This window comes from Neolamprologus multifasciatus, chromosome 23, assembly GCF_963576455.1.
Source record: "Neolamprologus multifasciatus chromosome 23, fNeoMul1.2, whole genome shotgun sequence".
NCBI lineage: Eukaryota > Metazoa > Chordata > Actinopteri > Cichliformes > Cichlidae > Neolamprologus > Neolamprologus multifasciatus.
The window spans coordinates 38,106,127-38,130,999 of record NC_140460.1 but is presented as its reverse complement, the minus strand read 5'-3'; the positions used below and the strand labels follow the sequence as shown (position 1 = coordinate 38,130,999).

Sequence of the window (24,873 nt, the reverse complement as noted above, 5' to 3'; positions counted from 1 at the left end):
AGCATCCCAGAAACGACACAGAAAGTCATAAAGTCAAACATAACATAACTAAAACACCAGTATAGGCTCATTGAGGCCCTGATGGTAAAAAAAACTACATTTCCGCCATATGACGTCACTTCCGGTTTCGGGCAGGTCATGGCGGAGATGCGATAGTTCACACTGATGGACGTAGGAAGTGTTACAAACAACTGATCGGATTGGCAAAGCGTGTTTCTGGAATATTATGTTTTTGTTCCTGCAAGTGCTTTTTATGCAGTTTTTGCAAAGTTATATGTGGAAGGAAACTGTGACCGAGGACAAGCTGATGGCATAAGATGTAAGTACAACTCCTCCGGTTTTATATGCAAAAAAAATTATTGCGCTAGCTCACGTGGTTGCAGAGCTACCGGGATTTAAAAATAGTTACGCAAAACGGAGCGTGCCCGCTCCGACCGGCTTTAAAGGGTTAAAGAGTATTTAGCAGAAATATTAAGCAACCTAACTACTAGGGTTGCAAACTCCCAGCAAAAGAAAATAGGGAACCACCCTCCAACTCATGATGCTTAATCAATGTAATCAACTTTAATTTGATGCAGGGTGAAAAAAAAATCACAGAAATAAATTATTTTTCAAGACTAATTAAATAGATTCAACATCTTTCTTCAACAGAATTGCAGAATTCACAGATGGTACTTTCCCAAAGGAAAAAGTACTACAGCTTACTAGGGTATATTAGACTTAACAGTTACTATATACAGTAATGGACTTCTAGACATTGTACATCAGATTAAAACTTTGGGTGTAAGATGCAGATAATTATTAAATAATTAAAAGCTAGATATTTTAAATGAGAATAAGAAAGAAAAGTATGTCTTTGTGCCCCCTTTTCCCTGTTCATGCCCTATCGGCCCCCCTGGCTAAACTTTGCTAGATCCGCCCCTGCACAGTTCAGCTGCGTAGAAAAAGATCCTGGTGTAGAAAGTAATATTAAATAAATTCTAACAACAGCTTATCAAGCTTAAACGTGCTGCTGTTGTTCAGACGCTGGTTTCCTCTTTCTGGTGCAAAGTGGGCCAAAAACAAAGAAGAGAGACGGACTCGCTACATAAAAGCCGATCAGCTGATCATTAAGCAGTTTCACATTGAAGTAGCAGCAGGAGAGAGAGAGAGAGAGAAGAGGCAGTTGCTCTATATATTGGTTGTTAAGCTTAACGCGGGAATGCTTTACAAACATTCAGAGATGAACTTACACACTTGCTTTACTTCTCTCTGGGATAACTTCCTCGGAGATGAAATGTTTGCTAGCAGGCTACAAATACACACAGCCGCTCTATCACGTGACCACACTGCTCCGACGTGCTACGGTTATGAGCCGAGTTACGCCGTGTTGCAAGTTTTGTGAGGTGCTTTTTTGATATTTAATGGATCGGATTACATTTTTTATTTCTCTCCGATATCCGATCCAGTAATTTAGGTCAGTATCGGACCGATACCGACGTAATATTGGATCGGTCCATCTCTAAAACCGAGCAGATATTTGATGTTTACACAGCTACTTTCTCGCCTGAAAATATGTTAAAAGTTTATTCTGTGACCCAGAAAGATTAGTAAGAGTAATTTTAAAACTTAGTAGCGGCCGCCATTGTTGGAAACTGGAGTTTGGCTTGGCCGCACTTTGAATTCTGGGATATGGTAGGCCACGAAGGACACACCCGACCCATCCTTCAAATTCGAGGAAAAGGAGGACGCATTTGTCGGCTGCATTCGGAGGAGTCTACGAATTTGGACAGCCTTCGGCGCGTCGCTGTGACGTAAATGGTCTACAAATGCGGCCTCAGGAGGATGCAGCCCATGAATATGGACACGCTATGTGTCTCAGTGTCAATTCTGCATCTTTGTGAATTGTGTCATGTTTCCTGTTTTACTTTGAAAGTCCGTGTCCTGTCAATTTATTGTAGTGATGAGATTTCCGGATCTTTTTAGAGAACCGGCTCATTTATGGGATCAGAACGATGCCACCTTGAAATGAAACCGAAAAAAAATATAGTAACTGAAATAAATGTACTGAAAAATCTTATATTGAAACTGAAAAAAAATATATGCAATATTCAATGATAGTGAAAAACAATTAATTGAAACTAATTTTTTTGTTTTCACTTATAATTTTTTTTCAGTTTCATTCCAATTTTTTTTGGTTTCAATCAATTTTTCGGTTTCAAACCATTTTTCGGTTTCACTCTGCTGGCACTGTTTTGCCATCCGGGCGCTGGGGGGGATTCTGACCCGCATGTATTTGCATACATTATAGAGGTCACTAGTGCTGACCAAGCTGCCATCTTTCTTTCTTCCTGTCTTTCCATGGCTGTTTCAATTTCAGCCTGACCCTCTAAACCGCGGGTAAGTAATCATTTTTTGTTATCTTTCCTTGCTGTCCCACTGGACTGGACATTAGTTTAGTTTTTTTAACTACATCGGGTGAAGTTGTGGTAAAATACTGGTATTAGCCTATTCGTCGTAGCAAGCTAGCCTGAAGCTAATATTTGCTAAATTTAGGGATACTGTGTCTCTTTAGGAGTTGGAGGCTGGTGTTTTAGGAGCGGCACAAGATCTCATCAACAGGCAGTGTTAAATACAAAATATGAGTAAATGTATCCGTTACAGTTACCGTTCAATAGGTGATATTCAGAATACAGTTACTATGCTGAAATAAATGGATTACATGGCGGTAATTTCCTGTTTCATGTTAGGCCAGACCTTCCCAAAGTGTGGGGCCCGCCCCCTGGGGGGGGGGGGGGGGGGGGGTTGTGAAAAGGGAAAAAAAACAAAAACAAGGCTTGGACACTGCTAGCACGGGCGCCCACACAAACGCAAAGCAGGAGATGAAGCATAGCTGAATATGTTTCCAAACCAACTTCATTTTAATGGTGAAGCATTTCTTCCCTTTGGGTTCCATATAAACCAATGCAAAATACCGCAAATCCCAACACAATTAAATATAAATTAAAATATGAAAACAAAAAAAACATGCCGTTCTCTGTAATAATAGTAAATGGACTGGTTCTTATATAGTGCTTTTCTACTCTTCTGAGCACTCAAAGTGCTTTATACAACTTGTGCATTCACCCATTCACACAAGCACATTTGTCTAAGTGCTTTTTTTAGCTAACATTCACACACACATTCATACTCCGATAGATGCATCGGAGAGCAATTTGGGGTTAGTATCTTGCCCAAGGATATTTGGCATGCAGACTAGGTGAAGCCAGGAATTGAACCCCCAACCTTCCGATCAGTAGGTGACCTGCTCTACCGCCAGCGCTGTACACAGTGCAGGTAGAGCACCGCTTTCCCCTCCTGAGACGCCTGACGGTTTGCCAGAATCTCTTCGAGGCAGTCCGAAAGTCTTTTTCCATGGCCTCTCCGAACTCCTCCCACACCCGAGTTTTTGCTTCAGCCACTGCCCGAGCCGCATTCCGCTTGGCCTGTCGATACCTGTCGGCTGCCTCCGGAGTCCCACAGGCTAACCAAGCCCGATAGGACTCCTTCTTCAGCCTGGTGGCTCCCTTCACCTCTGGTGTCCACCATTTGGTTCGGGGATTACCACCACGGCAGGCACCAACCACCTTGCGGCCGCAGCTCAATGCAGCAGCTTCGGCAATGGCGACGCTGAACATGGTCCATTCGGACTCAATGTCCCCCGCCTCCCTCGGAATGCTGTTGAAGCTCTGCCGGAGGTGTGCGTTGAAGATCTCGCGGACTGGGGCCTCTGCTAGTCGTTCCCAGCACACCCTCACTACGCGTTTAGGTGCACCAGGTCTGTCCAGCGTCCTCCCCCGCCACCTGATACAACTCACCACCAGGTGGTGATCAGTTGACAGCTCAGCCCCTCTCTTTACCCGAGTGTCCAGAACATATGGTCGCAGGTCTGGTGATACGATTACAAAATCGATCATCGACCTACGGCCTAGAGCGTCCTGGTGCCACGTGCACTTATGGACACTCTTATGTTCGAACAAGGTGTTCGTTATGGCCAAACTGTGATTAGCACAGAAGTCCAATAACAAAGCACCGCTCGGGTTCAGATCAGGGAGGCCGTTCCTCCCAATCACGCCCCTCCAGGTCTCGCTGTCGTTACCCACGTGAGCATTGAAGTCTCCCAGCAGGACAACAGAGTCTCCAGGTGGAGCACCTTCCAGCACCCCCCCCAGGGACTCTAAGAAGGCTGGGTACTCCGAACTGCCACTCGGCGCATAAGCGCAGATGACAGTCAGGACCCGTTCCCCGACCCTAAGGCGCAGGGAACAAACCCTCTCGTCCACCGGGAAAAACCCCAACGTACCGGCAGCAAGCCGAGGGGATATTAGAATACCCACCCCAGCCCGCCGCCTCTCACCAGGGGCAACTCCAGACTGAGACAGAGTTCAGCCCCTCTCCAGGAGACTGGTTCCAGAGCCCAAGCCATGCGTAGAGGTGAGCCCGACTATATCTAGCCGGTACCTCTCAACCTCACGCACTAACTCAGGCTCCTTCCCCACCAGAGAGGTGACATTCCATGTCCCTATTGCCAGTCTTGGCAGCCGGGGTCAGTCCGCCAGGGCCTCCGCTCCTGGCCGCCACCCGGCACACAATGCACCCGACCCCTATGGCGCCTCCTGCGGGTGGTGGGCCTGCGGGAGGATGGGCCCATGTCTCCTCTTCGGGCTGTGCCCGGCCGGGCCCCATGGACTAAGGCCCGGCCACCAGACGCTCGCCCTCGGGCACCCTCCCCGGGCCTGGCTCCAGGGCGGGGCCCCGGTAACCCTATCCCGGGCAGGGTAAACTGTTCCCTCTGTGTTCTTTTCATAAGGGTCTTCTGAATCGCTCTTTGTGTGGTCCCTCACCCAGGACCAATTTGCCATAGGAGACCCTACCAGGGGGCAAAAGCCCCCAGACAACATAGCCCCTGGGATCCCTGGGACACACAAACCCCTCCACCACGATAAGGTTGCAATTCACGGAGGAGTACTCCTCAACTTCCTCATGTTGGCTAAAAACTATTTTAAAGATATGATCTTAAACCAGGACACAGACACTGTAATTGCTGACCTGATATCAAATGTATACGTAGACTGAGCCCATCTTTGATGTTTGTTTTTATATCTACTCTTTCCTCTCAAACTTTTAAACAGCAGCGAGCAATACTTATACACTGTTTATTCCTACAATGTTCTTACTCTCACACTGACAGTAGTAACAAAGTATCAGCGTGGCTGAGTTTACTGTAAATGGAAATAATTAAACAAAAAGCTGAGTAGGAAAACTTACTAGTTTCATGAATAGTAGTCCGACTGTGACTAGAGGACAGATGATCTGTACCATCTGATTAAGCTCTCAAATGCATAGCCAAGGGGGGGACTAAGCACATATCCTGATTTGGACTTATATATCTAACTGGATGCTTGTATGGGTTGAAAACCTAAGTAATTAAATATCTATTCTAGGGCTGTGCGATATGACCAAAATCTCATATCCCGATATAAGAATTCTATTGTCCCGATAACGATATAAATCACAAAAATGTAACATTTTCTGTAAATTCTGTGAATCTCAGGCAGCTCGACTTGTGGGAAGTGTTTCCAGCTGGGCGTCGTGTACCTGGAGTCGAGTGTTTTAACCGATGCATGAAACGATACATTTTTAGACATAAGTTGTAACGGCCGCCGTTTTCTTTGTGAGTATTTATTACACGGCGTGCTGCGGGGAAAAGCCTGTTCTAACGTTTGAGTCTAAGCTTTATTTTTTAGCACCTGGCGGCTCTTTTTTACTTCTCATCCGTAAATAATCTGCTCTTTCACGTGATTCAGTTTATTTTGAAAAGTCTCAACAGGATCTTGAGCTTTATTGTGAAAGGTTTATGTGGAACATAAACAAGCGGACATGCGATGGTGTTACCGTCGTTGTTGCTAACGACAACGCATAAAAACAGGCTTGTCCGTCTGTAGTGTGGTTATATTAAATATAAGAGAAAGAGAAAACTTTAAGAAATGAATATAGCCACTACAGTGACCATCAAAACAATGAAAATTTGTTGCTGTAAACAGTTTATTTTGCGACACCACAAAACAAACGATAGCATAAAATGAAACGATAGACATTTTTATATCGTCATCCGATATATATCGTTATATCGAACAGCCCTAATCTATTCATCGATCCTCTACCACTTATCCAACTTAAATTACAGTTCTTTAATCAAGAAATCACTGATTCACAGAGGAGAGTCTTACATCAAAGGTTAAAATGATTTTTTTGAGTTACACGGCAGATAGCAGTTTACAAACATATATTTGTCATTCTTCGTGCAGTTACCATTTTGAATATACCGTAAATAGCAAAAAGTACATGTGCTGATTTTCCTTGAAGTTTATTTGGATTTAATTTGCAAAAGAAAAGAAGTTTCTTTTCACACCCTTTTTGTGTGACTGTAGCGATGGCAAATGAAACATGAGCAAAATCACTTGAAGAGTAACTGAACATTTTCATTTTCTAGCTCCCTCACACATTGATTACAGGTCAGGATTGTACGTCATTCAGGTAGTCCTCTCCATAGTCAATGATCTTTTTCAGTACACTCAGTATCAGTGAATCCACGTTGTTATTCGTATCACTTTCTTTGTGGTAGTTCTTCACGAGGAAGATGCAGTTCAGTGGAATACCCAGGTCCCTGTTCACTGTGTCCATCTAAGTTTAAACAATATTACATTTAAAAAACTGAAACTGTATTGTTGCACTAGTGATATAATTATAAATTACTTATTCAAATATTTGTACTCATTATATCTGAGGTTTCAGTTCAAATATACTGAAATGTACAGCTGAATTAGAGATGTTATATTCATGTGTAAACTGTCTACAAACTCGTGAAACTTATGAAAGTCCTGGAACATACCAGCTGATTCAAGTGCTTGCTCCTGTAGACGTTCTTTATGTCTTTTTTGACTTCAGGACAGGCTTCATCAATTTTAGTGATAACAGCTATTTGTGGGATCCCTGCCAATACAGAAACCAATGCAATCATTTTATCTCATGTTTTTCTACTATTTGAAATCGTGACATCATACATGTAGAACATCTGCTCTCACCTTTGTCACGAGCATGTCGTCTGACTTCTTTCATCTTCTTCCATGTTTCATCACTGATTATGCTCACTGTGTCAGCTGGAATAACAACAACCAGTATGTGGACTTTGTCATCGAAAGTAGGAGAACTGTTGTAGTTAGGATCTGATTCACGCAAGAGAGCTGTGGGTTTGAACTGGGGAAAAAAAAAGCAAAATCCCTTAAACCTTTTTGCACGATACAGTTTCTGTATCACAGACTGTGCACAAACATCTGGATGAAAAACATCATACCATGTAACCTTCTTTGACATGTCCACTAATGGCAAGTTTGATGTCTTCCACATGAATTCCTTTCTCAGCGCCCCTCTCAAGCCCCATGGTGTCAGTGAAGACAAAAGGGTAAAAAGTTTCTGGATTTCCTTTCTGAATTTTAAATGTCCTGTACTTTAAATAAAAAATGTGGTGTTGTTATATTAGTGCCAGATACTAAAGATCCTAAAGAGTTTTCAAAATAATTTACACACTAGTTGTGCTGACTATTTTTCACTGGTTTATAGTTTAATGCTTATAAAGCAGCTACCACTGCAGTGTGCTCCTGTAGTCATAGAAAACCTTAAACGAAATGAGTGTGCAACTATGATAAGAATAGATGCATCCTCATACATACTGCAATGGTGAAACTGTCACCAGAGGTTGCGTCTGCTGAAGCTCGAGTTGCGATTTTGCCTCTTAAAGCACTGTCCACAGAGTTGATGAAGCTGGACTTTCCAGCACCTGGTGGTCCATGAAGCATGATTCTGAGATGCTGGACATCTTTGTGAGGCTTGTAATCTCTGACAAGCTTCAGTTCTCGCTCTCTTTCACTGTTCATAAAGAAAATTACAATAGGATTTAGTGTGCACTTACAGTTTACACAACAGTGTTATGAACAAACACAAAATAACACAACAAACAAACAAAACACTTGAGGGGTGTACTACTGAGACAAGCTAACATCTGTTTTCTACTACCTGCAATTTCAGAAGCCTGAAATAACCAAATAAGCATTTCTGTGTCACCATGTGAAACTATGTGAATTCCACATTGTGACTCAGAGGTTTGTGCTGCTGTAACAATTTGAATGTATAATATTTAATACTTCAGCAGAGAATCACTTACACTGACATCAGAATGAGCAAAAATGTGACACCCACAGATGGTTTTAAAGTCAAATTGAACAAACATTAAACATAAGTTACCACAATGATCAAACAGGTCAAAAGAGATTGATTTTGTGATATAAAATTGTGACTCTGGGATTAACACAGGTGAAATTAAATGGTTAATCTTAATAATTTTAGTACACCTCTCTAAGCAACCACACTCTTAATACTCACCCCCATGGTATGCTCCTCTCTTCTACCTCTAACACTGTAAAGTGAAAATGTTAATTGAGCCGCACTGGAAGGGCAACATTTTAAATTAATTACACATTATGTGTTAAGGCTGTTACACACTGAACGCGTTGTGTTTTTGAGGACAATTCCTCCTCAATAAACGAACTGTGAAAACTAAAATTGAACCCAACGTCAAACGATGATGAGCTGAAAAAGTAAGAAACTAAGAAAACAGCAGCAGGGAGAATTTAACGGTTGGATCCAGGAGCTGAAGTTGTTTGTTCGTACATAGTTCTGGATGTCAGTGGGACAGTTTGAGGCGAGGCAGGGAAATTATTTTACTGAGCCGCATTGTGTAGCTGTGTGTCTGAGGTAAATAGTATTATGTGACTATTTCCATTTGATTGTGTATTCAGTAGGCGTGCCGTGTGAGTTTAGAGTGCACTTGTTGTCTGACGCAGTGGCCTTGTTATTCAGGTCATTTTATTCAGATCCAAAAAATCAGACAAATCGATCTTGGATTGCAAAAATAAATAAATAAATAATTTCATCAATTCTGCTTTTTACCCGTGGATTTCAGTAACGTTGCTCTGCCTGCTTGTTTACATTTCCTAGAATTGTTCAGCTCAAACGGTCAGTGTGAACAGCTGCAAGAAGAACAGATGAGTCCGAACAATATTTTTAAGATTGGAAATATTTTCACAGATTTTACACGTCCAGTGTGTAAAAGCCTCAAGTTTTGTCTTCAAGATTTTGTATCATATTTTAAATATCTTACGAGAAGGTGGTGAGCGATTTCCTGCAATTGAAATATGACAAAGTAAAAACATGTTAGCAACACTTTTCCATATTCAGTTCAGTTCTATTAGATTTTCCAGGCAATTGAAATGTTACTTTTTGCCACTTTCAAACCAAAGGACATTATGGTAACTTTTCTGTTGTAAAATAATTTTGCAAACATCTATAACAAATTCAGATCAAGATCACTCGAGTCTCCAGTATTTCCTGATTTCAAAACTGTTCAGTCAAGTCAAGCCAGTTTTACTTGTGTAGCTCAATATTACATGTTAAACCCACGAGAGCTTCACAAACATGACAATATAGGGCAAATCAAAAGAGAAGGATGAAGAAAACCACCAACAATGAATATAAAATGAAAAAAACTGCTTACCCGAAAATATTTTTTTAATATTCAACATTTTTTTGTCATCAACTATCTGTGAATTAAACAAGCAAAAAAGACAGTAAATTATAAAACAGTAAATTCTTTAAATTCTTCTTGAAATTAAATTATTTTAACTTGACACATGTCAACCAAATGTGAGATGACTCAATAAAGGTCAATTTAATAATTTAATAACTGGATTTCCTGCATTGGATTATTAACACAGTGTTACCGTACCTGAATGCCCAACTGTGCTGTGAAGTTGGCGTGTCTTGGTTGTTGTTCACACTGATGTAGATGATGTGTGACTTTGGATTTATAAATGTCCTTTCACTTTCTCTTTGGGTCATGTGACTTCTATTATTCGCTCTATCTGATGCCAGTCTAATGTAGTTGTTGCTGCATAGCTTCTTAATGTGTATGTGTCACTAACACCTATTTCTTAAAATTAAAAACTTACTTCTGTCATAATCCTGAGTTTTGTAACCAGCGTTTTCAGTTTTAGCCTCTGATGTAGTTTTAATTACCTTTTTACCTCCACTCCAGTTGTGTTTTCATTCTGATTTAGTATTCATAGTTTTCTTTGTTAATTATTCTCAAGTTTTTCTTCTACTGTATGTTCCTGGTGGTTTTGAGAATTTATTGTGTTTTGTTCTGGCTTTTTGTATATTAGTTTTACTTAATTTCCTTTAGAACTTATTATATCCTCTGTAGTTTCTGTTTATAAGGTAGTTCATCTACTTGATTTTATTATTCCAAGTTACCTTCTTTTATCATCCCTTTCTGTTTCCTACTCGTGTCCCTGTATCTGTCTTGTGTCTTTGTGCTCTGGTTGTCTGTTTCCCTATTTAGTTGTGTCCATTGTTTTCCCATTCACTCATATTTCCCTTCCTGTTTGCTGCATGTGTGTGTTTTAGTTCATGCTTTACTTTGATAGTCTCATGTGCTTGATATTGACCCCCATGCTTCCCCGTCTAATACTGATTTGCTCCCTGCTGTTTTGGTCTCATCTTTATTTATTGTGTTCCAGCATCAACACTTTATTGGATCACATTGGTCATTTGAGGCTCAACACTGTCCTCTAGTGGACCAACGAATACTCAAGAGGCACTCTAACAGTAGGTTGACATATGTTTGCAAAAACAGGTGTAGATATTACAGCAGTAATTACTACAGATAACACTCTCTGGTAAACATTACCTCTACACAATAATACAATACACAATAACATCAACTCCTTATTTGGACTTGTATATCTACCTGGAGGCATGTATGAATTGATAACCTAAGTCACTAAATATCTATCCATACATCCTCTTCCGCTTATCCAGCTCAGGGTCATGGGGGTGCTGGTGCTATCCCAGCTGTAATAGGGTGGACAGCAGGGAACAACGTGGACAGGTCAAAGGTTTATTACACGGCTGACATGCTTCACAAGGATGGCTTTATAAAATAAATGGGACTTAAAAGCATATCCTAAAAATGAAAATGATGAAATGAAAATAACTATTTATGTGCTATTTATTCAGATTATTTATTTGGGAACTTATTTACCTGAACACATTGGAGTTAGAAAGATGGGAGAAGTCCACTGAACGACACAGAAAATCATTCCTACCTGTGGCCATCTCTCTGTACAACTCCTCCACTTAACACACTGTTTACCGCAATAGCTACACCCTTCTTGCACATGTTCTTCCTTTTTCAGCTTTTCATTAATAAGTGACTTTTACATGCATGTTGCCGTCCGCACGGTCGGCCCCCGGACCCCCTTCGCCTGAGTTGTTGCCGTCCGCACGGTCGGCCCCCTGGACTGTTCGGGCTCCTGTGTTGTCGCCCCCCGGCCGGCCCCCTGAAGTATTCTGTTTTGGACTTTGTTTTCTCGAGCTCCGGTGTGTTTCTTCTTTGTCTTCTTTTGGTTTTGGACTCGTGTTTTGTTTTATGACCTTCTAGTGCTCCTGCTTTGTTTTGCTCATTTCATGTTTGTTTCCTTTTTAGTGTTCATGTACTTAGTGTTAGCATGTATTTTCCAACAATAAAGCTGCTGTCTTTCCTTACTTATTCTGTCTCAAAGCCCAGTATTTGGATCCTAACCAAGCCTGCCACACAGCTCACTTTGTCTTTCCCTGATGAGCATCAGTATTAAAGTCATAGGCACAACTTTATTTAACTTCCTCATGTTGGCTAAATACTATTTTACAGATATGATCTTAGACCAGGACACAGACACTGTAGTTGCTGACCTGATATTAAATGTATACGTAGACTGAGCCCATCTTTGATGTTTGTTTTTATATCTACTCTTTCCTCTCAAACTTTTAAACAGCAGCGAGCAATACTTATATGTAGCACTTCGTAAAGTGTAAAGTTAAAATATGTCTAAAACATTGCATAAATCTGTTGGTATTTGGGCTGTTCAGCTATGTTTGTGTTTTTGGCTGCTACATGTTTTCCACCAGTAGAGGGCAGTCACGGCAAAAAGAAAAGAAAAAAATGTTCTGTAAAAAAAAAAAAAAGAAAAAAAGAAGAGAATATTCTTGGTCTCCAAAAGTTGATTCTGTTCATCTGGACGTAGCGTATTCTGGGAGAAATGTTTCGTCACTCATCCAAGTGACTTCTTCAGTCTCAGCTGACTGCAGGACTCCCCAATCTTATAAACAGTACATTTGCATAATGACTGAAACCAGCCCACTGAAGGAACAATGGGCTGTGAGGTCAGTTCCTTAATCATAATTATGCAAATTCTCATGACCATTGATCAACAACCACTGACCAAAACCCACTTATCAAAGACCACTGATCAATGGCCATGAGTACCATTCACAGAGAGTTGGGGAATGGCTGCAATCACAGCATTGTAAGATGGCGAAAGATGTACCCTTAGGCCCCCTCCTCAATTCAGAGATGGTCTTTCCCTTTTCACGTAAATGGCCTCCTTGACTCCACGCTCAAACCAGCGTTCTTCCCTGTCCAGGATGTTACATCCTCATCCTTGAAAGAGTGTCCACTAGCCTGTAGGTGTAAATAGACTGCAGAGTCCTGGCCTGACGAGGTAGCTCTTCTGTGTTGTGCCATCCGCTTCGCCAGAGGTTGTTTGGTTTCCCCGATGTATAAATCCTGGCAATCCTCCTGGCACTTAACAGCGTACACTATGTTACTCTGTTTGTGTTGGGGGACCCGATCCTTGGGGTGGACCAATTTTTGGCACAGCGTGTTTTGGGGTTTAAAAGCCACAGAGACCCGGTGTTTCGAAAAAATGCGTCTCAACTGTTCCGATACTCCTGACACATATGGGATCACTACAGGTTTTCGCTTGGGCAGCGGTTGTCCTGGAGCTTTCTTTAGGTGCCTTTCCAGCTTTGACAAAAGTCCAGCTGGAATAACCACGCTTGGTGGTGTTCCAGGGTAGGATAGCAAAGCCCTCTTTTCCACTTCTTCCATGTACAAATTGGCCACGATGGGTGAAACTGGGGAGCCCATGACACCATGTTTCTGCCTGTAGAACTGACCCTTGTATGTGAAGTAGGTGGAATGAAGACACAGTTCCAAAAGCAAACACACTTGGTCGATGCTGAGAGTGGTCCTGTTGCTGAGGTTGGTGTCATCCTGTAATCTCTTATGGACTACCTCCAACGCTTCCGTGACTGGGATGCAAGTGAAGAGAGATGTAACGTTGTACGAGACCATGGATTCATCTGCCTCCATAATGACATCTCTCACCTTCTCAACAAAATCCAGGGTGTTCTGGACGTGGTGTTCAGAGCTGCCCACCAGTGGGTTGAGGATCAAAGCCAGAAACTTGGAGATGTTATAGGTGACAGAATTGATCATGCAGACAATCGGTCTTAAAGGTGCACCCTGTTTATGTATTTTCAGTAAACTATACAGACTTGGTGTAGATTCCCCTGGGTATAGCCTGTGGTATGAGGTCCGGTCAATAGCCTTGTCTTGTTCTAACTGCTTCAGACAGTCTATCACCCTCTTCCTGTAGCCACTTCCTGGGTCTCGTTTCAGGGGCTCATAAGTATTTTCATCACTGAGTAGTGACAAAATCTTCTCATGATAGTCTTTCTGGTTTAGCAATACTGTGCACCTACCCTTGTCTGCCGGAAGGATGATAATGTTGTTGTCATCACTAAGTGATGTGAGTGCCTTCCTCTCATTGCTCATTGCTGGAGCATCAGGCGGCTCAAGGGACATCAGCAGAGCGGCAGGTGGCCATGAGGACGTCGCTGGATGGTGAAACACAGCACAGGGGGAGAGACAGCATTGGCAACAGCTGCTGTAATGTTTCATCAGGTGGATTCAGAAAAGACTTCAGGATAAGTGGACATGTGGGTGAGTCAACAGCTAAAGACACGCTGAGTTTCAGTAGCTTAGAGCACCAGATGGAAAGCGGCTTAAAAACTGAAGCTGAGATTGTGGAGGCTGTCATACGTGTCATCAGTTCTGGGTTAAAACTGAGGAGCTATTTGGAAGGGAAAGAAGATCTCACATTGACCAGTCTGAGACAAGTTCTAAAAGCCCATTATGCAGAAACGGATGCAACAGTACTGTATCAGCAATTAACCAAGGCTACACAGGGGGCAAATGAAACGCCACTTGAGTTCTTAGAGTGCTGGATTTGCGTCAAAAAATTATTTTTGCATCTGAGCGCGCCCAGTCTAGCTTAAGTACAATAAAGAACTTGTTCAAAGTCAATGTTTTCAGTCCATTAGGACGGGTCTTCTAAATGACAATGTCAGAGCAGAAATTAGAGTATATTTGCAGGATGAAAACTGTAGCGATGAACTCTAATTAATGAAAATGCAAACAGCCTAGTACAATGAAAGCGAGAGAGCGTTAAAGGCAAAAGCCCACAGGTCATTTAGAACAGGACTAAATGTAGTTGAGCAGAATGTAGCGCTTACTGATCCCCGCACAAGCCAGCCTGATACAAAACCAGCTAAATCCCTCAAAGATAACTCCTTATTTGCAAAAATTGAGGAAAGTAACTCAGCAATCAGGGAACTTACAGGACAAGTAGCTTCACTAGTGCAAACTGTCCAACGGGATAGAAGTGGTGACGGTGATAGGCAAGCCAGGGTGTACAGAAAGTCAGCTCAGACACCAAAAAGGCGATGCTCTGCAAGTCAACAAGAAAACAGGGACTGTGACCATTGTTTCAAATGTGGCAGTGATTCTCACTGGGCAAAAGGATATAAAGTAAGGGGAGCTCAGAAGCAGGGAAACTGGGCGGGGCTGTGACTGCGGGACAAGCCACAGCTTCAGCACCAATGTCCCAATGTGACAACATTCCCAAGGCCCAAAGCTTATCCCATGCATCACCAACTGACTCAGGAAATCCTAAAATTAGGAACCAACCCCCAAACGTGTTCAAGCTGAGTACCAAAAAAAGAAAAGTAGCACAGCTCGTGGGCAAAAAGTGTCTAGTATGGTGTAGAATGAACAACTGCAAAACACAGGCACTGTGGGACACGGGAGCCCAAGTTTCAATAATGAGTGCATGCTGGAAATCAGACAATTTACCTCACTTAGAAGTTCACCCCATCAGTGATTTACTAAGTAAGGATGAACTTTTAGACTTGAGAGCCGTAAATGGATCTGAAGTCCCTTTCCAGGGTTGGGTAGAAGTTAGCCTTAGCTTTTGTGATCCGAGAGGAAAAGCTGTAGCTCAGAATGAGGTTTGGGTTCCAATTCTAGTATGTCAGGATGTGATGCAAAAACCAATAATAGGGTTTAATGCTCCGTGAATCGCAACCTTATCGTGGTGGAGGGGTTTGTGTGTCCCAGAGATCCCAGGGGCTATGTTGTCTGGGGGCTTTTGCCCCCTGGTAGGGTCTCCCATGGCAAATTGGTCCTGGGTGAGGGACCAGACAAAGAGCGATTCAGAAGACCCTTATGAAAAGAACACCGAGGGAACAGTTTACCCTGCCCGGGATAGGGTTACCGGGGCCCCGCCCTGGAGCCAGGCCCGGGGAGGGTGCCCGAGGGCGAGCGTCTGGTGGCCGGGCCTTAGTCCATGGGGCCCGGCCGGGCACAGCCCGAAGAGGAGACATGGGCCCATCCTCCCGCAGGCCCACCACCCGCAGGAGGTGCCATAGGGGTCGGGTGCATTGTGTGCCGGGTGGCGGCCAGGAGCGGAGGCCCTGGCGGACTGACCCCCGGCTGCCAAGACTGGCAATAGGGACATGGAATGTCACCTCTCTGGTGGGGAAGGAGCCTGAGTTAGTGCGTGAGGTTGAGAGGTACCGGCTAGATATAGTCCGGCTCACCTCTACGCATGGCTTGGGCTCTGGAACCAGTCTCCTGGAGAGGGGCTGGACTCTGTCTCAGTCTGGAGTTGCCCCTGGTGAGAGGCGGCGGGCTGGGGTGGGTATTCTAATATCCCCTCGGCTTGCTGCCGGTACGTTGGGGTTTTTCCCGGTGGACGAGAGGCTTTGTTCCCTGCGCCTTAGGGTCGGGGAACGGGTCCTGACTGTCATCTGCGCTTATGCGCGAGTGGCAGTTCGGAGTACCCAGCCTTCTTAGAGTCCCTGGGTGGGGTGCTGGAAGGTGCTCCACCTGGAGACTCTGTTGTCCTGCTGGGAGACTTCAATGCTCACGTGGGTAACGACAGCGAGACCTGGAGGGGCGTGATTGGGAGGAACGGCCTCCCTGATCTGAACCCGAGCGGTGCTTTGTTATTGGACTTCTGTGCTAATCACAGTTTGGCCATAACAAACACCTTGTTCGAACATAAGAGTGTCCATAAGTGCACGTGGCACCAGGACGCTCTAGGCCGTAGGTCGATGATCGATTTTGTAATCGTATCACCAGACCTGCGACCATATGTTCTGGACACTCGGGTAAAGAGAGGGGCTGAGCTGTCAACTGATCACCACCTGGTGGTGAGTTGTATCAGGTGGCGGGGGAGGACGCTGGACAGACCTGGTGCACCTAAACGCGTAGTGAGGGTGTGCTGGGAACGACTAGCAGAGGCCCCAGTCCGCGAGATCTTCAACGCACACCTCCGGCAGAGCTTCAACAGCATTCCGAGGGAGGCGGGGGACATTGAGTCCGAATGGGCCATGTTCAGTGTCGCCATTGCCGAAGCTGCTGCATTGAGTTGCGGCCGCAAGGTGGTTGGTGCCTGCCGTGGTGGTAATCCCCGAACCAAATGGTGGACACCAGTGGTGAAGGGAGCCACCAGGCTGAAGAAGGAGTCCTATTGGGCTTGGTTAGCCTGTGGGACTCCGGAGGCAGCCGACAGGTATCGACAGGCCAAGCGGAATGCGGCTCGGGCAGTGGCTGAAGCAAAAACTCGGGTGTGGGAGGAGTTCGGAGAGGCCATGGAAAAAGACTTTCGGACTGCCTCGAAGAGATTCTGGCAAACCGTCAGGCGTCTCAGGAGGGGAAAGCGGTGCTCTACCTCCACTGTGTACAGTGCTGGCGGAGCGCGGCTGACGTCGACTGAGAAAATTGTCAGGCGGTGGAAGGAATACTTCGAGGACCTCCTTAATCCCACTGACGCGTCTTCCGAGGAGGAAGCAGAGTCTGGGGATGAGGGGAATGACCCGCCAATTTCTGGGGGCGAGGTCACTGAGGCAGTTAAACAACTCCTTGGTGGCAGAGCCCCTGGTGTTGATGAGGTCCGCCCCGAGTTCCTGAAGGCTCTGGACGTTGTAGGGCTGTCTTGGTTTACACGCCTCTGCAATGTTGCGTGGAGATCAGGGGCAGTACCCCTGGACTGGCAGACCGGGGTGGTTGTCCCCATCTTTAAGAAGGGGGACCGGAGGGTGTGTTCCAACTACAGGGGGATCACACTCCTCAGCCTCCCCAGGAAAGTCTATGCCAGGGTGCTGGAAAGGAGAGTTCGTCCGCTAGTCGAACCTCGGATACAGGAGGAACAATGCGGTTTTCGTCCTGGTCGCGGAACACTGGACCAGCTCTTCATCCTCTCGAGGATACTTGAGGGTGCATGGGAGTTTGCCCAACCAGTCTACATGTGTTTTGTGGACTTCGAGAAGGCATTTGACCGTGTCCCTCGGGGTGTCCTGTGGGAGGTGTTGCGGGAGTATGGGGTGTCTGGCCCATTGCTACAGGCCATTCGATCCATATACAACCGTTGCAAGAGCTTGGTTCGCATTGCCGGCAATAAGTCGGACTCGTTCCCGGTGGGTGATGGGCTCCGCCAGGGCTGCCCTTTGTCACCGGTTCTGTTCATAATTTTTATGGACAGGATTTCTAGGCGCAGCCAAGTGGCGGAGGGCTTTCGCTTTGGTGGCCTCAGAATCTCATCTCTGATTTTTGCGGATGATGTGGTTCTGTTGGCTTCATCGGGTGAGGGCCTCCAGCTCGCACTGGAGCGGTTCGCAGCCGAGTGTGAAGCAGCAGGAATGAGGATCAGCACCTCCAAATCTGAGGCCATGGTTCTCAGCCGGAAAAGGGTGGAGTGCCCACTCCGGGTCGGGGATGAGTTCCTGCCCCAAGTGGAGGAGTTCAAGTATCTCGGGGTCTTGTTCGCGAGTGATGGGAGAAGGGAGCCGGAGATCGACAGACGGATTGGGGCTGCAGCTGCAGTAATGCAGACGCTGCACCGGTCCGTCGTGGTGAAGAGGGAGCTGAGTGTAAAAGCGAAGCTCTCAATTTACCGGTCGATCTACGTCCCTACCCTCACCTATGGCCACGAGCTGTGGGTAGTGACCGAAAGAACGAGATCGCGGATACAAGCGGCGGAAATGAGCTTCCTCCGAAGGGTGGCTGGCCTCTCCCTTAGAGATAGGGTGAGAAGTTCGGCCATCCGGGAGGGGCTCAGAGTAGAGCCGCTGCTGCTCCACATCGAAAGGAGCCAGCTGAGGTGGTTTGGGCATCTGACAAGGATGCCCCCTGGGCGCCTCCTGGGTGAGGTGTTCCAGGCATGTCCCATCGGGAGGAGGCCCCGGGGCAGACCCAGGACACGCTGGAGAGATTATATCTCTCAGCTGGCCTGGGAACGCCTTGGTGTTCCCCCGGATAAGCTGGAGGAGGTGGCTGGGGAGAGGGAGGTCTGGGCCTCTTTGCTTAGGCTGCTGCCCCTGCGACCCGGCCTCGGATAAAAGCGGATGAAGATGGATGGATGGATGGCTATTGAGGAACTGATAAAAAAAAAAGACACTACTCAGTCCAGTGAAAGCTTGTCTTTACTCAGAAACTCTCTAAGAGTAGGATCAAACAAAGCAGAAGCACTGTTGAACCTTATCCACACCACCAGTAGCGAGATAGTTACTTATCCTGTCAGATCAGGACGCAAAGCTATTGTCATACCGAGTGGACAAATGTACGGCCTTAGTTGTTCCATCAAAACAGACTTAAAGGTAAAAAGTGAAATGCTTTTTGAGCCAGATGAAAACCTGTCTTTAGATGAGGGTCTGAAATCTAACTGCCAGTTGCTGTCTGTATCAGGCAATACCCGCAAAGTCAATATCTACGTTACTAATGTTACCAAACATGACATTGTTTTGCCACCTAAAACCCTTCTAGGTAACATAGAGAGGGTAACACACAGTTATCCTGTGAATCTCAAAGAAGCTCAGATAGGTTCGGTTGTAGAAAAAGACAATCAGAACTCACCTAGCTTACCAGAAGAGCCTTGGGAACCACCTGTCAATTTGGGCCACCTTAACACAGAACAACAGGCAGCTGTCATGGAAATGTTAAGGGAGGAGTCAGGCGCATTTCCTAAACACAAAGAGGAAGTTGGTTACATAAAAAATCTAAAAATGGATATCAAACTCACTGATCAGATTCCTGTAGCCAAATCCTATAATGCGGTCCCACATGCTCTCTATGATGAAGTAAAAAGTCACATTCAGGACTTGTTAAAAAAAGACTATTCGCAAATCAACCTCACCATATGCCTCTCCAATAGTGTGTGTGAGGAGGCGGGATGGAGGCCTGAGACTGTGTGTCGATTATAGGGGCCTCAATAAAAAGACCATTCCAGACAAACACCCTATTCCACGAATACAGGAAATCCTTGATGGACTTGGCGGCAATACGTGATTTAGTGTGCTTGACCAAGGCAAAGCGTACTATCAAGGTGAAATCAGCGAAGACTCGAAAATATATACCGCCTTCACAACACCCTGGGGGCTGTATGAATGGAATAGAATTCCATTTGGACTCACCAATGCGCCTTCAGCTTTCCAACATAGTATGGAGGAAAGTTTAGAAGGCTTGAGGGACAAAATATGCACTCCATATTTAGATGATGTTTTAGTGTACAGTCAAACATTTGAGCGGCATATTGAAGATTTGAGATCAGTTCTCAAATGTCAGCAGGCTTGGGGAGTAAAACTAAGACCTGATAAATGTGACTTGTTTAAAAATGAGGTTCGCTATGTGGGCAAAATCATTTCAGCAGACGGTTACAAAATGGATGAAAAAGAGGTACAAGCAGTACGAGCTTTGAAGGACAACCCACCAACAAACATTAAAGAGCTGAGAAAGCTTTTAGGATTTTTAGGATACTACCGAAGCTAGGTACAAGATTTTTCAAGACATGCAAAGTGCCTATATGATTTACTCTCAGTTGACCACACCCAAACACCAGCGTGGTCAGCCAAGGCGGGGCATGCTGCACCCACCCAAAAAATCATATGGAGTGACAGCCACCAAAAAGCACTAGACTATTTGGTGGATGTTTTGACTAATCCACCCGTGATGGCTTATCCTAAGTTTGAGGAACCCTTCATTCTGCACATCGATGCATCAGAAGAAGGCCTTGGTGCAGTTTTGTACCAGAGGCAGGACAGTAAATTAAGAGTAATTGGATATGGATCAAGAACATTAACACAGGCTGAGAAGAACTACAGGTGGCACTCAGGGAAACTTGAGTTTTTGGCACTAAAATGGGCAGTGACTGAGCGCTTTAGAGACTATTTGTTCTATGCTCCCTCAGTGACAGTATACAGTGACAACAACCCTTTAACCTATGTTTTAGGCACAGCTAAACTGAATGCGACCGGACCCAGATGGGTTTCCAAGCTGGCTGATTTTAACATAACACTGAAATACCGACCTGGAAAAAGTAACGTGGATGCAGACTTTTTGTCCAGAACACCTTCTAGTATGGACTCATACATGTCAGAATGTACTGAGCTGTGTTCGCCTGAAGTGATAAGCGCAGTACTGAATGCCATTGAAACACAGGAAGAAAAACAACTGGATTGGATATCAGCTATAACGTGCAATCCAGAAGTAAATAAAATACTTACAGAAACTCAGCCAGATGTGAGAATCACAACACAGGAGCTATTACAAGCTCAAAAGCAGGACTCTGCCGTAGCTTATGTTCTCAACTTAAAGAGTACAGGTGCAAGCTTTGACAAAACATCAGCGACCAAAAATCCTAAAGTAAAACAGCTACTACATGAGTGGAAAAAGCTGTTTATTTCAGATGATGGGTTGCTGATACGAAAGACTGACTTATACTTAGATTGTGATTCCAGAATCGTACAAAGAACTGGTGTTGTCACGTAAAGGAATGTTATTTTTCTGTTATTATGTTATTATTCACATGCACAATCATTATTTCCTCATTACTTCATTAGTCTGCATCACTTACCATTATCATTATCCGGTTATCATCCTTATTATCATGTATCATTTACCACTCAGTATATTGGCCAGGGCACGCAGAATGACACATTCTAGATGCTATGCTTCATCATGCAGCATAGTGATGGGTCCACAGTAAGTCAGATGAGGACGCTGAACTTTCGGTGGCCGGGACCAACAATCTTACACAACAGCACACTCGTCTTACACAATTGTTATGTTCCCAGACGCTGATGATGGGAAACATCTGGTTTCAAGTCTGGGAAAGGGTTGTTGTTGTTCTGATAAGATGACTCCCAGGAATTGTTCTGACGTCATAAAGGCTATAAAGCTTTCTGTATTGGGGCTGAACGGGGAGTCCGGCCTCCCACACTGTATAATACGTGTGTGTTTAATAAATCACTTTTTGGACACTCCCTGGGACTCTGTCTGCGCTTACTTTTCCTTCCAAATCAAAAAGAACCATTACATTTTGGTGCCGAAAACCCGGTTTGGGGGGAAAGAAGACGCGCTGCGAGGGAGCGGAGCTCCTCGGGGGTGCCAAAGACGGGGGGATCCAGGAGGGGGCCCACTGAGTGACAAAAACCCGGGACATAAAAGGTCAGTACCACCTGTTGAATAATTTTTATCCAAAGGTACTAAATGCGAAGTTAAAACTAAATTGAATGTTCACTCAGGGGGGGCCTTCTGCTGGGTTCTGTCCGTAGTGATTTTATTTAATTAGGATAATTAGTGGTAAAAGTTTGATAAAATTCTCTCAAAAGGTATTGCTGTTTATTTTAGGGGGTTCTCTGTGTTTTTTGTGAGGTTTTTTGTGGTGTTAAAGCTAAGAGTCTTGGTTTGTGTGCCTTAAGTGAGAGTGTGGAGTTAGATGCCAAGCACTCTTTAAGGTTAGGGGAATTTGGACTCATTGGGTGGTAGAAACGCGGTTTCGGGCGTCAGGTAATTAAAAACTGAGGGGCTGAGAGTCCCCAGGGACGCTTTTAAACAGTGTAAAAATTAACCTAGACCGGGGTGAGACCCCGTAGAGCACAGTGTTCAGCGTGTAGCGGCGACAGGTGATCACAGACGTGCGGTCACCACTGGCGGTGTCCAGGTAGCTCGGGTGGCCTCCCGCGGGACTTCGGACACCCGTTAAAGGCCAGGTAATCAAGGATTACCTTTTACTGTGCTGTTTGGCTGAAGGGTGAGACCCGGCCGTGACTATTAACGTGGGTGACAGTGAGTTTTAAGTAAAGCTGAACGCGTGAGGTTGATTCCTTGATGCAGGACGTGGAGCGACCTGTTAACTTGCGGGGAGCGGTTTTAAATTAATTAGGGCTTAGAAATCTGACCGCGGCCGGTGAGGGCGTTCCCGACGCGGGGTTATTGATCATCAAGGCTGGTTCTGTGGACCAAGGTGAAGCCTGGGCTTAGAGCTTTCAAATTAGTCAAAAATTCAGGAAAAGTGGTATAGAAATAAAAAGAGAAATAAAACACGATAAGCTGTTCTGGCAGGCAGCGTGTTTATGTCTATACGGGCCCGTGTATGTAAATAGTGTGTAAATACCGGTGTAGAAGCGCTTATATTGTTTAAAAGCTTGCATGTATAGGCTTGCTTTCGTGTGTGGTGGAGAAAAAAAGAAAAGCGTTTCTGTCTCTCTGTCTCAAGCAGCTGCAAAGGGGGGGGGCTTGGTGAACCCCGCAGTGTGTGTGTGTGAGGAGAAAGAGACAAAGGGGGGGGCAGCGCATGTGCCCATCGAGTATTAAAGGAAAACTGCTTTTCTCTATTTGTTTAACTGTTCAACTCGGTTTTTTTTTGTTGGTTTAATTCCACCAATTTCTTCTTTAGTTTTATTTCTCTATCTAGGTGATGTTGTTTGTGGGGTGTAGAAAGGTAATCTCAGTCTCGCCAAGTGTTTCATATTACGAGCTGTAGGAAGCTGAATATAGTTGTTTTCTCCTGTTTCTTGTGGTGTGATTGACTATATAAAAGCAATAAACTGTGTGATTGCTGGATGTTTTTCGGCCTTGTTCCAGGAGTGTACAGGTGTGTGGTTTGTCTTTGCTGATGTTTTATATATTGTGAGCTGGTTGATTTGAGGGGATTTCTCCCGTTTGGGGGAGGAGTGCCTGTGTTGTGATTAGTTGAATTATTTTATGTTAAAACTTTGTTGAAGGTGTGTGAGTGTAAATTTTTGTTGGTTTCTTGTGGTTAAATTGAAGTAGTGGATGTTAGAGGTTTTGGTGTCTTGTGAAGGAGAGTGCTGTAACTGTGAGTAAAAGAAGAGAGTGTGTGTGTGTGGAGGTGCGGCCCAGAGAAAAGGGGCAGTAAGCCGGTTGGGTGCGTTTGAGCCTGAGAAGGGAAATACGCCGAGCCTACTTCCAAAGGAGGGGCTTAGCAGTGGCCATTTTGGTGAGGGCAAGGTTTGGAGGTGGAGCTAAGTAGCGGCCATTTTGGTGAAGGTAAGTGAGGTCAACAACAAAATGGCTGAAAACAAAATGACTGAGATTGGGAAGGCGACCCCTAGTGGGGAGAAGAACTATAAGCCACTCAAGGAACAGATAGCCCAACTCAAGAAGGCCCTCAAGATCACCTATGAAGGAGCTTCCAGGGAGGTTGCTCGGCAATGTAAAGACATGGAGAAGGAGGTGAAGAATTTATGTGAGGATCAACAGATAACGATGGAGGACAAAATACCTTTGCATTCGGTTTTCCAGCTAGGAGCTGAGAAATGTGAAAAGAGGATCAAAGATCTTGAGGAGGAACTTGAGGGGGGTTTTAAGGGGAGAAAAGTGAAGGCAGAAAAGAAACAGATGATGGAGAAACAGAGTAAGTACTGTAAGTATGTGATTGTCTGCCGAGGTGTCTCCCCCTGGATGAAAGACGAGGTCAATGACCCCACGCCAGGGCTGGCAGAGGAAGCCCAGGCTGAGGGGAGGTTATATCCCAGCCTGAAGGGACTCCCCGGTGCACCGCCCCCTCCCTTCATCTGTCCAGTGCTGACCCTGGAGGGTGGCACTCTTTGGGGACCGGAAGGGAAAACAGGAACCGTTAGAGGCGGAGTTGTGGATTTTCAGGAGGATCGTGCACCATCCACGCCTGTACGCGACACCAAGGGGGTCAATACAGGAGTGTCGCAACCCCCGTCGGCGGCAGCTACACCAAAAGGGACTCAGTTCGAGTCAGCTGCTGGAGCATCAGGTGGGGGTATAATCATACCAGGTGTGACTTTCCTATCTCCCTCTCTCCCCGGCCCAGACGGAGCTGAAGAAGCTCAACCTGTGGCTTTCACAAGCGCAGATCAGGTGATACCGAAGCAGCCTAGGTAGGGAAATGCATCCCAGGAGGACTGGACTTCAGATGAAGATATGCCTGTGTCGCCGCGGCAGAGGCCATCGAAGGCGAGCCAAACAGCCTGTCAGGAGCCAGGGGTTGGCGACCTAGAAGAAGGCCAGTGGCAGGGACAAGTAGTAGGGAAAATATCTACTAACCGAGAAGCTGTGGTAAGGTTAGAAGAGACCTTGAGAGACTGGGAGGCGGAAGGCGTGCCAGCACCACACCTATTAGCACAAACGCTTGAAGCATTGGAGAAGGACCTCGCAGCGTCAATAGGTAAGACTCGGAAATCCCGAGAACTGTCGAACCTGAAAATTGAAGGGTTTGTCCCAAGCGTTCGGGGTGCCCCAGG

At 45.1% G+C, this 24,873-nt stretch overlaps 1 protein-coding gene across 6 annotated transcripts in view; it reads right to left on the bottom strand.

Moving 5' to 3' along the window:
- Positions 1-5,774: 5,774 nt before the first annotated feature.
- The window catches only part of LOC146492146 (interferon-induced protein 44-like), a 41,909-nt gene continuing 22,810 nt past the window's right edge, over positions 5,775-24,873 (bottom strand). For 3 of the 6 annotated variants that reach the window (XM_085151147.1, XM_085151150.1, XM_085151153.1), the window contains 6 exons: positions 8,458-8,491; positions 7,749-7,944; positions 7,373-7,525; positions 7,104-7,275; positions 6,911-7,011; positions 5,775-6,702 (listed from right to left, as the gene is read on the bottom strand). In XM_085151147.1, coding sequence (XP_085007273.1) covers positions 6,535-6,702; positions 6,911-7,011; positions 7,104-7,275; positions 7,373-7,525; positions 7,749-7,944; positions 8,458-8,491 — 824 coding nt within the window. In that variant the 3' untranslated portion in view covers positions 5,775-6,534. The other 3 variants (XM_085151152.1, XM_085151148.1, XM_085151155.1) reach the window with 3 other exon arrangements.